Consider the following 14,097-nt stretch of genomic DNA (forward strand, 5'->3'; position numbering starts at 1 on the left):
TTGGTAACTGGCCAGTAAAGGACACAATGAACAGAGGCTGCATAGCACCTGGCATGGCCCTTCCAATGATTTCTGGGCAACGGGGAACGCCTAAGGTTCGGAAGCTTCCTTCCTACTGTGTGACGCCAGGGAGGGTGAAAGGAGTGCATGGAGTGCTGAGACAGAATGAGAACTCTGCACACTGCCCCCAGGGTCACGCAACTATGACCCTGTGTTATGGAACAGAGATGGGGCTGGAGGGAGGCCCAGGTACCAAGCACACTCCCCACGCACACAGCAAATGAGCCACTCACCCCACACTTGCCTTCCTCCTCTCTTCCCAGGACACATGAAGAAGCTCCGGAACCCTCAGCAGCAGCCACAGAGAAGGTGCCAGAGTCATACTGTGTCCCAAACTACCAAGGTGACATGCAGGAATGGGCAGAATGGCCCAGGGGTGCCAGGCAGCAGGGGAGAAACTCTTCCTGATGGGTCTGGAACCCAAACAAGCCACCCTGCCCCCGAAATGCTTTCCCCAGGGGAGTCCACTCACATGGGCTAAAGGTCATCTGGCTTTGTTCCCCCAGGGCCCAGTGAGAGAGAACTGCCTGTTCCCATAGGCAGAGGGAGGAAAGAGGAGGGAGAGGGTGGCTGAACACAGACCCTTAACCACAAAGCGGAGAGTATACCAAGCACTGGCAGCATTTGCTCTAGTCAGGGTACCTTCTAATTCCAGACAGCCTCAGACAAGCATTGGCACAGAGGTAACCAATCCCCAGAAGCAGGATGCAAAGGCAGGCATTACCTGTCTGGCATGGATGGACTCCAAGGAATCAGAACATCCCCGGGCAATGGGCTGGTCCTCAGGATTAAGACTGTCAGTGGACGAGAGGCTGCTGGCCAGGGCCTCCTCTTGCACAAACATGATTCCTGGAGAGACCAGGGGCAGGCGGGTGGGACAGCGGGGCAGGAGAGCAGCCATTCAACAAGTGGGGCTGGGCCTTTGGAATACCGGCATGGCCGAGGGCTAGTCAGAACCCAAAATCCAGCCACATGGACTACAGAATAATGTTAAAACTGAAATCTTAAAGTAACCTAAAGAAAGAACAAATGACTGGTTGTCTAATCTCAGGGTAGAGAGACTTTCTGAACCTAAATCCAGAGGAAGAAACTGAACTGTAACTACATAAAAACTAAAGTAAAAAAAAGAAACCTACTAAGATAAATCAAAATCAAATGAAATGAGAAAGAAGTACTTACAATATTTGACATTTTTATCTTTAATCTATAAAAGGCTATTACAGATGACAAAAATAGGGGAAGAAAGTTGGAAATCCCATTATAAGACTGCAAAGAATGAACAGAGCTTCCACAAAAAAATGGCCAATGGATATAACATTAAACAATTGCTCACCCTCACAAGTAATCATAGAAGGGCAAGTTGGAACAAGACACCAGTTACGTCTCTCACTTTTGCTAAGGTCAGACTGTGCGGCCCAGACTCGGCCTGACTGGGTAGAAGCGGGCACTGGGGTGCGAGCTGGCCAGCCTGGCAGGAGAGCAGTTTGGCAATATGTCCATCAAGAGCCTTAAACGTATTCACTCCTAGAGCCTCTGCCCAGCAAAATGACTAAACGAAGCCCAATCTCCCAATCTGACACCTCTGCATAGCTTCAAGACACACAAAGGCACAGGACCACAAGGGCAGCCCATGCCCAACACCTATGGCCTGCTTCCCACAGGATATACCCACTGATCCTCCCCTAGGTAACATGCTGATTCACGCTCCTGAGAAACACACGGTGTTTTTAAACACTGCTGAGGCTGTTTTATTATAGCACGTCTGGGCTCATTACCATACTCCAGACATTTCCTAGACTGGTGGAGATACGATAAAGCCTTTTTAAACATTTTCCTAAGTGTAGCCGGTTGGATGAGATGAACACTGGGGATCAATCCCTTGTTTCGCAGGAGCTCAAGGCTTGCCTCCACAGCCTGGCTTGACCATCAGTCACCACAGTTCAGTGAAAGAATCCTAGCAGTCACAGACTCTTGTCCAGCTCAGCTACTGCCCGGAGACAGGACAACTCAGGTAGGCCAGGTCTTCTGCCAATGGGGTAGGCAGGTCAACGGCCCAAGCCCAGACTCCCCCACCAAGAGCAGCAGCAGGTGCTCTGCACAGGTAGGAAGAACTGCAAGCACACATGCGTGAAGCGCACCCTTCTCTCCTGGAACTCACAAGCTCCCTCCTCTGTCACAGTCTCAGTTCCTCTCCCTATCCCTTGAAGTTCCCCTCCCACATCATCTCCACTGCAAATCCCCCTCTCCTCTAGAAATACCTCTCCCTCTACAAAACACTCCCATATCATGCTGTTCTCCTTTGGGTATACAGCTTATCTCCCCAAGTTCCTCAGGGGCACGGTCATCTTGAAGCCCCCTCCCCACCAATAAGGACATGGGAGTGCTTGCCCAGTGTTAGCTCATACATGCCTCTTATTTACCACAGTTCATCGAATCTAAGATGCGTAGATGTGGTGCCATCTTGGTCTTAGCAGGTGTCCCAGGAAGGTTTTCACACGACTCCATCACGAATATCAGTTGGCTGACAGCAACTATGAGACACCACTGACTGAAAGATGCATCTCAATTTCAGAGAAGTCACAAGGTGGAACAGTGTGCATCTTAGAATTGATGAAGTAGGCTGTATACATTCAGGTTAAGAAAATAGCTTCAGAGAGGCTACAAATTGCTTGAGGGAACATGGCCAAAGAAGTTGGGATGCAAACTCAGCTGACTGATCCCTAGGTGCCTCCTCCTAACAACTTCTCTATGGCTTCCTCTCATCTCCGCGCCCTGCCTAAAGAACCAACCCTAGCACTTCATAAGTCAGCCCCTATTGGTCACAATCCTCCATGGCTCTAACAAGCGCTGGCTAACAGCTTCTGAGATGACGAGGGGCCTAGTGTTTAATGGATAGCATCCTTTCAGGCAGGCCCCTGAGTGCCCAGTTTATTCACAAGTATGTTCACTTCAAGGGAATCAGGCTGGGAGCAAAGCTCCTCCCACACGAGAGAAATCTTTACCCATTCAGGCAAGATAAAGCAGTACATGGCTGAACGCAAACGGCTGTAGACTCCTCCCTTTAGTGAGAAAAAAAAGCAACATTTTCTTGCCACTACTCACCAACTCCAGTCCTTTTTGGAGCTGAGGAAATGAGGACTGGGATAGTCTCTCTGCTTCCTTCCTGGACTACGGTTTATACGAATAAGTGGTCAGAAAGGGCCACACAGAGGATGAGAAAGGGAACATCAGGAGAGTGCTCAGATGGGGGCCCGACCTTTGTTTCTCACAAAAAGGAAAGAGGTGTGCACACAAAGACATCCACTGCAGTTTTATTTATAAGTGGTGCAAATCTGGAGATAAAGTCTAAATGTCCAGCATCTGGGAAAGGGGGAAACAGACTATAGTGAGTCACTCGGTGGTGTGTCTCCAGGAGAGGGGTCAGTGAGGAAGGGAGGCTGAGGCCTGGGCCTGGCTGGTACGGAGGCTTCACCAGCAAAGTGGAGGGCGGAGGGGGGCACTGCTTGCAGCTGCAGCCCTAGAGGCAGATGCCTCACTCACCCCACTGGAGGTCCGCTCTTTACCAGCTTGTTCTCCACTTGCTCACTCAGTCACACACTCATTCGTCAATTGCACAAAGGCTGACTGAGCACCGGCTGATCCCTGGCCTCGAGGACCAGTCACAGCAGCTCCCTGTCCCTAGAACCAGAGTCGAGCAGTTCCTGCAGTGCTGTGATTGGGCAGCATGGGTGTGAGGCCTGAAGAGGGCTCTGACCCTGAGGCAGGAGATGAGGTCAGGGAGGCATCTTTGCAGTGATATATGCCCCCCCACCCCTTTTATATATAAAAATAAAACCAAAATTTCTCAGTCAAGGGTGTTACAAAATCAAATTGACAACCACTCTGGCAGCTAACATCGCCATCCCTTCTCAAGAGCACTCTCCCACATTGCACAGCTGTGACCTTGGTGCACTGCCCTGAAGCAGGCTTTCTAATTTACCCTGGCACTTCTCTCTTTGTCCTACCCAGTCTTCCCCTCTCTGATGCGATGGCTGCAGTGTATCTTGCACCACAGCTTAATCTCCCTCTCATCCTCTGACGTTTGTCGTATTCCCCGCTTTGATAGCATAAATTATGCTTCAGTGAGCATTTCGTCTCCCCTTCCCTTATCTTATCCCACCAAGATAAAATCCCCACCAGTGGGGTTACCAGGTCAAGGGGTGCAAACGTTTTTCTGGCTCTTGAAACATAAGGTCAAACTGTTTTCCCAAGACCTCACACCAAGTTCTGCGTCTCCAGGAGCCCGGGTGGGCGGGCGGCGTTCCTTCCTGTGTGTCCCGAGCCTCGGCTCCACTCGGGATGGCACACCCTCCCCTCTTCCGTGGGGGCCAGGCCAGCAGACACTCTCATGGGACCTGCTTCACTCACTCATCTCCGAGGATGCCTGGGTTCAGAGGTGAAAACCCTTTGAAAACGCTAAGACAGTGGGCAGGTGAAAGGGACTGGTCTTCCATGGGTTCATGGACAGCCTGTCTGGGCCCCATAATGTTTAGGGCTGAGCCACAGAGATGAAGCAACAATAACAGAAAGCTTCCCACACAGGGATCAGGGTGGCCAGCTCAGGAAAGTGTCAAGGCCTGGCTTCCCATTAACAAGGAGCCAATTCGCCCACACTGCCTGCAGGGGAGCAGGGTCCTTATGAGCCAGCAGCCCAGAGCCTGTTCAAAGAGCAGCCTCAGGGCCCCATTAGACACCCTGTGGTATCCTAGAGGAAATGGGTGTGGGTATCAGAGCAGTGGGGGAGAGGTCCTCACTAAGCAACAACAGCTGAAATCAGGCCAGGCACCCCTACCATGTGCCACTCTGAGGGGAGCTGGCCTGCAGACAGCACTGCACCCTCCCTGTGACTGAACCCTGCGAGGAGCAGGTGCCAACATCTCCCCCCAACTCCAGCCCAGCCAGGGAGCCCAGCCTGTTTGGCTCTGCTAGGCAGAAAGCTACATACATGATTACCTTGGTTGGAGAGGATAGGCTGGGGCAGAGAGGTGGAGCTGGGAGCCACGGTGGGAGGGGAGCTGCTGGGTCTGACACAGGGAGCAGCTGAGAGCCGGCAATCCTCACTGACCTAGGAGGAGTGCTTGAGTCAGCCCGAGAGAGAAAAGAAGGCTCAGGAAGAACAGAACTCTAAAAGCCAGGGATGAGGAGGAGAAACTCGAATGGTTCTCATAAACACTGGTGATGGAGAAGTCAGTCTCACCTAACCCTCAGTAACCCCTAACCTTAGTAACCCCATGTAGCAGGTACTATCACCACTCCCATCTCACAGATGAGAACAGAGGTGTGACTTGCCCAAGGCCATGCAGCCAGGACTCACTCAATGGTCCCTAGTACTTCCACAACCTAGTTCCACTGAGTGACATTGCTCTCATCTCCCAAACAAAGACCCACCTTCTTCTCAGGATTGCTCAGTTTGGACTTGACCTCCTTGGCTTTCTGAATTGCTTTTAGCACTTCCACAGTGTCCAGCTCCTTCTCTGTGGTCATTGTGTTGTCCAGACAGACCTGTAGAGTCCAGAAATGGCTATCAGCCTAGGGGCTGACAAGCATGGTAAGAATACAAGGTGGGAGCTCTGTCAAAGTGTGGGTCAGGCCCTGTGAGGCTTAGCCCACTGGGAGGTGAGTTCCTTACCACCCATAAAGTGACCTGGGAGCTCCTTAGGTGGCCTGGGGAGATCTCAAACTGCCTAGTTTGTCTCTGGTGAGGGAGGAGTACAAGGTCAACTGAGGAAGCCTCTTGGGTAGCTGAGATTGGGGTAAGGCCGTGACTTGAACAAAGCTCCCAATTACAGCAGAACTCAGATCAGTAAAGAGCAAGGGGAAGGCCTTCTGGGCTGGGGAACTGGGAGGGCAAAGGCATGGGAAGCAGGCACCTCTATCTACAAATGCAGGAGTTGTGGGCTGGCGGGCAGTGGGACAAGCAGTGCAGTCAAATGAAGGAAGGTCCCAAGGGCCTGGAGCCAGAGAGGAAAGATGTCATCTTGTGAACATTATCTTGGTGACTGTGGAGGAAGGGGCACTTGGGGCCAAAAAGAGATGGTGGGCTTGGGTTGGGGGGACGGCAGGGTGAGGGAAGAATGCAGATTTCTAGGTATCTTCTGGTCTGAGATTTGGGAGAGTCGGGGAAAGGTCTGCTTGAGGCTGAGGAGACAGCTGAAAGTGGTGAAGGACCTGTTTGGTTGGCATGGTGGCAGGTGACCAGATACACTTAGCAGGCAGTAGATACCAGGATGGGTTACACTGGTAAAGGTAGGCACATTTGGGTTTATAGCCAGACTTCATGGCCAGAAGTTGTCCATGATTATTTCAAATATCTTATTTCTGACCCTTGTCTACAATAATCAATGTTACTATTTAAGAAGCTGAAGAAAGTCCCTCCACACTCAGTCTGTGCCTGTTGGCTTATGGGGAACCCTCTTGGCATGAAGCTCTGACAGAAGTATCATGAGGGAAGCCTGCTGGGGAACTATGGTGGTCCATGGCCACTGACAGGAGGGGTTGTAGAAGGGGTGAGGGAGCTTTTTCCTGAGGAGGCAGACTTCCCGGAACTGAAAGGCTCTTCAGGGTAGGGACACTACCCTTGGCTCTGCCTGTGAAAATGTAGACTCTGTCCAGACTGTTTCTTAGATGGAGCTAATTCCCACCCCACCACCAACTCAAGCGGCCTACCTCAGAGGCCCTCTCTCCGAATTGAGCCAGTACTTTAGTTCGGTAGTCAGGGATGATGCTCAGAGGGTTGTTCAGCAGAACCACGTGCTCCAGACATGGGAGGCTGCCTATGCTCCTGATCTCCTCCATCTGCAAAGCACAAATTTCACTCCCTTCATCCCTTCTTTTAACACTTTGGCAACATGACAACACATTTGATGGCCTCTTTTAGATGAAGAAGAAGAAGAAAAAAAAACCTTCACCATTCTTCTTTAAAGTGATAAATACCGAGGCCCTGCCATCCCAGAACTCTGAGATCCTCTTGGGACGCAGCTCACCTGCTCGATTCTGTTATTGCTGAGATCCAGGTTGACCAAGGAGTAGAGCTTGTGCAGACCACTCAGACTCTTTAGGAGGTTGCCTGCCAGGTTCAGAGTCTTGATGTTTCCCAGTTTGGTGTGAACCCCCTCCAAGGAGGAGAGCTTGTTGTAGGACAGATCCAAGTGCACAAGGTTGTACAGGTGCTGTGGCAGCATTGAGAAAAGGGTTAACTGGTTCAGGTCAAGGCTCCAAAGAAAGGGAACTAACACTAAAGGTATGATGGGCCGTCCAACCTAAAATGACCAGTTCTGCAGGCTGTTATTTGGAAGGGAACCCCTCCTCCCCCCTGCACATACCACAGCCCATTGGCACCCTCCGCAGAGGCAGCACGGCCTAGAGGGTAGGCGTGGGCTCTGAAAATGAGGTTACACATCATCATGATGGAGGTGGATCATGGTCATCTTGCTCTACTTGTACTTATTCATTTTTTTCTAATTCTGGGGAACCACAGCAACAATTGCTAAGTGCATTACTGAAACTCTATAGGGAAAGCAGCAGCCCCTGGCCCTACGAACCTCTGGTGCACCCAGACACCTTTCGAGTGCCTGTGACAGAAAACTTCAGGTTTGGTCAAACTCTCAAGGTGGCACCAGCCTTCTGAACTCTCAGGGACCGTCTAAGAAACCCACATGTGGCAATGGTCTCCAAAGACATTAATTACCTGCAGGTTGTCCACTACTAGCACTCCATTGTGACTCAGGTCCAGAAACTCAATCTTTGGAATCAGTTTCTTGTGGGAAAAAAAAAGGACAACACCCAACCAATGTCACTCTAGGAGACTAGACCCTGTATGACCCCTGTACATGGCAGACAGACACCCTGAGACTCCTCCAACCATGGATGACTGGGATGGTTGTCTCTGCAGGGCCACTGACGTGACTCCTCCCAGTGCCCACTCAGCAGTATATCCATAGGAACACACAGGGACTCCAGTGATAAGCATATCTCCATTTTTATAGAGCACTCAGCTTATGAACTGACAAATGGCAAGGCTCCAGAGAAAAATGTCTGTCCATCCTTCTCCAACCCTTCCCACTGAAAAGCAAAAATACAGGAATCATTCCTATTTTCCAAATGCCACCTGGATATCACTCTTACATGGGCACATCTGGAAGCTGAGGAATGATTTTTGCACTCCACTCCTTGGGAGTAAATTTCATCACTCACCGTATTTTTACTTCAAATATACATGTGATTAATATGCTCATTTGGTTCTAAATTCAATCTCACTTATTTGAAATAGTCCCATTTTGAATTTAAAAATTATAGGCAATGCACAGAACACTGGTTTTCTGCAGTCTCCCAGAAAAAGCCAAGTTAAATACCCAATCTCAGGGTTCAGTCAGGCCAGAGAGGACCCTGGTGCCTGCTTCTGAGAGCATACCACAGACTCGTCGATCTCAGAGATGCTGTTGTGGCTCAGGTCTAGAGTGGTCAGAGCTTGCCAAGTGGGGATGATTGCAGTCACAGGGCCTTCTAGGGCTGTGCCTTCTGGCTCCCACTCATCAAATTCTGAGGCTTCAGGAACGAGGACTTCCTGTATAAGAACATCTGTTGAGCTACACTTGGGCCCTCACGCAACATTCACTGGGATCGCAATCATTGCACAATTTCAGGAAGGGCTTGAGCATATTTAGCATGTGGAAGTGAACTTGCATTAAAATTGGGCTTTGGTTCATATGTCTTTAAATGATTGTGAAATAACTGAAAAGCTTAGCAACATAACAGCTCCTTGGAATATATTCTAGCCCTGCTTCAGGAGCAAATGCTTTTCAAGCCCACAAGAGCCTTTTGCTATGTAGTGATGCCTTTTCTGGCTTAAATCTCAGAGACTAAAGGTCAGAATTCATGGTGTTTCCAGGCAACTCTGCTTTTCAAGGTGACACTGTGGTCCCCATTGTGGGCAGCAGGCCCCTTTAACTGTTACATCACAGGGCTCGAACCCAACAATGCTGAGAAAAGGGTAGCAGCATGGAATGCAGGGACATCATTAAAAGGGAGGGAAGGAGGCCTCCTCATTTTGACTTTTCACGCCCATAAGACCTCTCCTCTCTCAATGAATGATTTTGGGCCCTGTGAGCCGGGAAGCAGGGAGTGCCTCCGAGAGGGGCAAGGTTGTCTGACACCCTTGCTCTTGACACAAGCCTCCTTCTTTTAGCCAGTAAACCTCAAATTCTACCAAACTCAAATCTTGATTACAGTCTAGGTCATAAAAGTAGCCACTGTGCCTTTTCTGGAGAAGAATTTTAACATTACTAAGATGCAATCCATAAAAAGGTAAATAGGAACATCTTAAATTCTCAATTCAAGTATTTCTGATGCTCACATACAAATAACAGGGTCTAACATATCCCCAACTTACCTGTCTCCTTCAAGCCCACTAAAAACAAGACACAAACAAAAAAACAAGTGCTAAGCCAGAGCTTTTTAAGCTTAGAGAAACATTTACATCAATCTAATAAATGTCCTGCTACTTGCTACTGCTTAACAATTTGCTCCTCCAAAACCAGTGATTTTTTTTGAGGAGTAGGGGGAGTGGAGGTACTCAGTTCCTTAAAATATCTTGCTTAACAATATGATTTTTGATGAAGATGGGGACTAAAGTGTCCGCTAAGTGCTGGGAAATCCCAAGTGAGCATGTGGCTGCTCAGGTGCAGGGGAAGGTCCATCCAGCTCCTGGTTTCTGACAGACAGTGGCAGTGTTCACACCTACCCTTAGTGGGGAGGACCAAAGTACAAGACCTTACCCTGTAGACAGGTCCCAAAGGAGAAACAGGTGGCACTCACCTTCATCAAGGTTGCTGAGAAGCGGACACTCATTGTGGCTAAGGTGGGCTTTGACGCAACCAGCCCCCGAATGTGCTTGGCATCACAGTGACTTATCTGGAACAAGAAATAGCCATGTTTCAGTAATTGCACCATTGCTCCATCAGAAATCCCGGGAGGTGGATGTTTGTTACCCACACACAAAAGGACCGCAACCACCAGTGAACCCAAATCCTTAGAAGCAGGAGATAACTCAAATCATTAAGTCTCTCTTTTCTGCAATTTTTAGTGCTGAGTAAACAGTCTTTGAAGTTATCTGGTAAGACCCACAATAAACCACAAACTCCATTTTCTCTGTAAGGGTTGTTTGGGGCTTGGCCAGTGGACAGAAAGTGTGGGCCAGGGACCAGAGCTGAGAGCAAGGGGCCTCTGCAGCACAGTGAGCATGATGGGCCCTCCTGCTCACCTCGCCCACTTCCCAGTCTCGGCTGTGCTAAGTAAGAGGAAGGTACTGCAGCCAAAGGACGTTCCCTTGAGCCACCTGCCTGACTGCCAGACCCATAGACCCCAGTGGCAGAACCTTAGCCTTCTGAGCCAGGGCGAGGCAGGGCTGGGCTGGGCTGGGCACTCCACCAACTTCCTAGTCTTCACTCAGCCTACATTGGTTGAAGAACACTCCACAAGTTCCCACCAAGGAAAGCAGTCCTCCAGGTCTCTGAGATGAACACAGAATGTCGCAGGCAGAATAGTCCAATGGGTGGCAGGGGCTCTGGAGTTAGGCTCAGCTAAACCGAGATTCCAGCTTTCCCTTCATTAATCCTTTGGTCCTAGCCGGACCTTCTTAACTCCCTAAGCCTGTTCCCTCAATTGTAAAATGGAAGTGCCCATTTCACAGGGCTGTTAGGATGAGCCCATCAAGGAGTATACGTCAGACATGGGGCACAGGGCTGAACATGAAAGTCATGCTCGAGAAATAGATCCTTTAATATATTTTTTATTATTTGTTACCGAGTCCCTTTTCATTTTAAAAATGGAAACAAAATTGGCATCACAAATCCAGGAGTTCAGTAGTAAGCAATGCAAAGTATTTCCTGCTAGGTGTGGGCATGCCAGAGGGCAAGGAACCCTCAAAGCTCGTTGCTGACCAGCCTTGGGAAACAGATTTGGAACTGGCTCTGTCTGACTCTTAGAATGACATTTCAGCACTTCAGCCTGAATGAGGAAGCCCAAAAGGAGCTGGGGACTGGTGCTCCATCCTGTCCAAATGCTGCCCATGCCAGGGGCGGAGATATTCAGACCAGCAAAGAACAGCAGAAGTCCCTATTTCTCTGCTTTCAGGTTGGCCTTACTTACCTAGATGGAATCTGCTACATACTGAAAACATGAAAGTAACAGTGCCTTACAATTAAGTCCAGACACCCAACATCAAAAACACTCCCTAGTCACACATAGTCACAAGCAAGATGATACATATGCAGGGCTCAGCTCTATCTGTACTTCAGGGGCCCTGGGCCTTACCTCCACCTGATGAAGTGACTTAAATATTGACAGATCAAAAGGCAGGAGATGCTCCTGAATGTTGCTGGTCCCAAAAGGTCCTTCTGTGCCAGAAACCTGCAACCAAAGATGCAGCTTGAATTAAGGATGCTACCACAATCGCTACCCATCCATGTGCACAGGGCAGGGCTACAGCAACTGTCACACTCAAATTGAAGCTCTGCCTGGCTTGGCTATGTGAGGCAGAGTGGGCAGGCATCCTGCTCAACACTTCTACAGTCAACAAAGCAGACTAAAGCCAAGGTTTAAAGCAAGGGACACTGGATCACGACTGCCCCCTGGAGCTCACAGCCAGCAGCACAGTGCCTAGAACCCAAAAGGTGGCCTTCCTTCCCTGGATGGCCCATACAGCCTCCTTCACATGAACTTCCAACCAGTGAGCTGTTAAGTCCTACACTGGCTGTATGCCCACCACACCCACAACTGAGCTGATGCAGCTTTACCTTAAGGTACTTAAGGCGACACGTGAAGTCCAGGATGTGTCCAAGGTCAGTCTTGGCATCCCCGCTGGCACATGTGGGCTTTCCCTGCTGCAGCTGCTCGGTGACAGCATAGAGCTGTAGAGGCCTGATGGCAAAGACCTCACCGGCCACCAGAAGCTGTTCACCTGCAAAAGCCATTCCCTGCAGAGTAAGCATCCAGCCCCAGCCCTGTCCCCATCAAGCAGCCAGGGCGTCTTCCCACTTGGCTAACTGTTAACAAGTACCTGGCAAGTATCCATTATGTGCACCACACTGCATCAGGACAAAGCCACAGTCCTGAGCATGGAGTAGATAGTGCCCTGCTGAGCTTGCGGTGGGCACAGGGCACACCCAGGACACATGACTACAAAGGAGGGAAAGGCCAGGGGAATGTGTAGCTGAGAAGCCAAAATCTGAGGTATTGAGCCAGGATAAAGCTGATGTAAGGCAATACTGTGGGCAATAGACCTACGCTGCAACCTCCAAGATGCAGACATCTTGAGTTAGGTGGGGCCAAAGATGCTAGCACAGTGTAGGGCCCCAGACCCCTAACAGTGCTGGGCAAGTTGTACTCAGTATTTTGAGGACCCACAGCCACGTACCTTTTTCAAAGAGCTCCTCAGCCAGTGCTGCAGTGATGCCATTTATCTCCTGCGGAGAAAACAAAACCCACGATTAGGATGCCCACTTGTCCCTAGTCACCGGACTTGCACACTCCCTATCTACCTGCTCTGCTGTTGCAGTGCAAGCTTACCACAAAGTTAACAAAGTAGGGGAGAGTAAACCTATAATGAATCAAGCTGCTTAGAGAGAGAAACTAAATATTCTCAGTCATAGGGACATTTGAAATGTCTTCTCAAAAGTAGAAACCAGACTAATGCTACAACTTCAAGCTCACAAGGGCACTGGTTGAGAGCCTGAGGCCCAGAAGGCTTGGCTATGACAATTGAATGCTGGTCAGGAAGCCAGCAGCTCCCACAACTGGCCCTGGGAGACCCTAGGAGAGGGCATGGTGAGAGGAAGTCCTATTTCTTCTGGAAAAGGGCTCTCATGACCCTTATGGGATAAAATACTTCCCAGAGCCAATCCTCCCTGATAGTGACCATTTCTACTTCATATTCAAAGATATCTTAGGAAAGAGTGAGCACTTACTCTCTTCCTGTGTTCATCCCTCCGAACCTTGCAATAGAACTTGCAACACTACCACTTGGCCCCAGTGTCATGAAAAAGCGGGAAAGGATTTCCTTTTAGAATGTGATGAAGCCATGACAAGGACAAGCCTTCAGTCATATTAACAGCTATTATGCTTGGGTCTTAATTTATGCTGGGCAATGGCCTGAGTACTTGCTATGCGGTGGTCAGTCTCCAACACCCTACACATGGAAGACATTATTGTGAACCCTGTTTCACAGATGATCAAACTGAGGTGAGAGGTGCTGTAACTCTCCAATTCTACATGGCTAGAAACTAGCAAAGCCACACATCCAAGCATCTGGCCTTGAAGCCTCTCTGTATATAACCAATTGCATTAACTCTTTAGTGGTGTAATTGTAGGGTTGGCAGGGCCCCCAGGCCCTCAGCCCGACATCCCACAGGTAAGAATTTTAACCAGTTGACAGATGGCAGCCAAAAGGACTTTTTGTAAACAGGTCCAGATGGAGGCTGCACAACTGCCTTCATAACTCACAGGAACATCACTGCCACCAATACAAGCCATTCACATGTTTATGGGACTTGAAAGGCACCAGGTTGCAGGAGACAGGGTGTCCTTTTCCTGTTTTTCTCTTTGGTTTATCTCTTTCTTATCTTTTATACATAATGGACATTTTAAAGGTTGTTTATTTGCTGCGAATATCTTCTCCCTGTCTGTGTATGCCTTTTATCTTTGTTCGTGGAGGTTTTCCTGACACAGAGCAGGTTTTTCATTTTTATGTTGTTTCATCTGTGATTCTTTTCTTTTGTGACTTCTGGGGCCTCTTCCCCCACCCTAAGATTATACAAATATTCTTCTTTTTTCTTTTAGTACTTTATGATATCTTTTAAAAATGTGTTTATCTTTTGAATCTGCTTGAAATTTTTAAACATAATGTGAGAATAAACTCCCAGCTCCCCACTCCCGCCGCCCCACAAACTGACAAAAAGCCAAAGAGGAAAAAAATGAGCAAACACAGCCCCAGTATTAAGGGGC

At 49.2% G+C, this 14,097-nt stretch overlaps 1 protein-coding gene across 6 annotated transcripts in view; it reads right to left on the reverse strand.

Moving 5' to 3' along the window:
• The window catches only part of NISCH (nischarin), a 30,824-nt gene that overhangs the window by 8,585 nt on the left and 8,142 nt on the right, over nt 1-14,097 (reverse strand). For 3 of the 6 annotated variants that reach the window (XM_016121872.2, XM_016121876.2, XM_016121875.2), the window contains 12 exons: nt 12,512-12,560; nt 11,892-12,055; nt 11,410-11,505; nt 9,913-10,008; nt 8,510-8,662; nt 7,787-7,855; nt 7,083-7,268; nt 6,766-6,894; nt 5,488-5,601; nt 5,053-5,164; nt 785-909; nt 294-395 (listed from right to left, as the gene is read on the reverse strand). In XM_016121872.2, coding sequence (XP_015977358.2) covers nt 294-395; nt 785-909; nt 5,053-5,164; nt 5,488-5,601; nt 6,766-6,894; nt 7,083-7,268; nt 7,787-7,855; nt 8,510-8,662; nt 9,913-10,008; nt 11,410-11,505; nt 11,892-12,055; nt 12,512-12,560 — 1,395 coding nt within the window. Of the gene's footprint in view, nt 1-293; nt 396-784; nt 910-1,239; nt 4,484-5,052; nt 5,165-5,487; nt 5,602-6,765; nt 6,895-7,082; nt 7,269-7,786; nt 7,856-8,509; nt 8,663-9,912; nt 10,009-11,409; nt 11,506-11,891; nt 12,056-12,511; nt 12,561-14,097 lie in introns of those variants that run through there. The other 3 variants (XM_016121873.2, XM_016121874.2, XM_036218938.1) reach the window with 3 other exon arrangements.

Source organism: Rousettus aegyptiacus, unplaced genomic scaffold (assembly GCF_014176215.1).
Source record: "Rousettus aegyptiacus isolate mRouAeg1 unplaced genomic scaffold, mRouAeg1.p scaffold_m13_p_4, whole genome shotgun sequence".
Classification (NCBI taxonomy): Eukaryota; Metazoa; Chordata; class Mammalia; order Chiroptera; family Pteropodidae; genus Rousettus; species Rousettus aegyptiacus.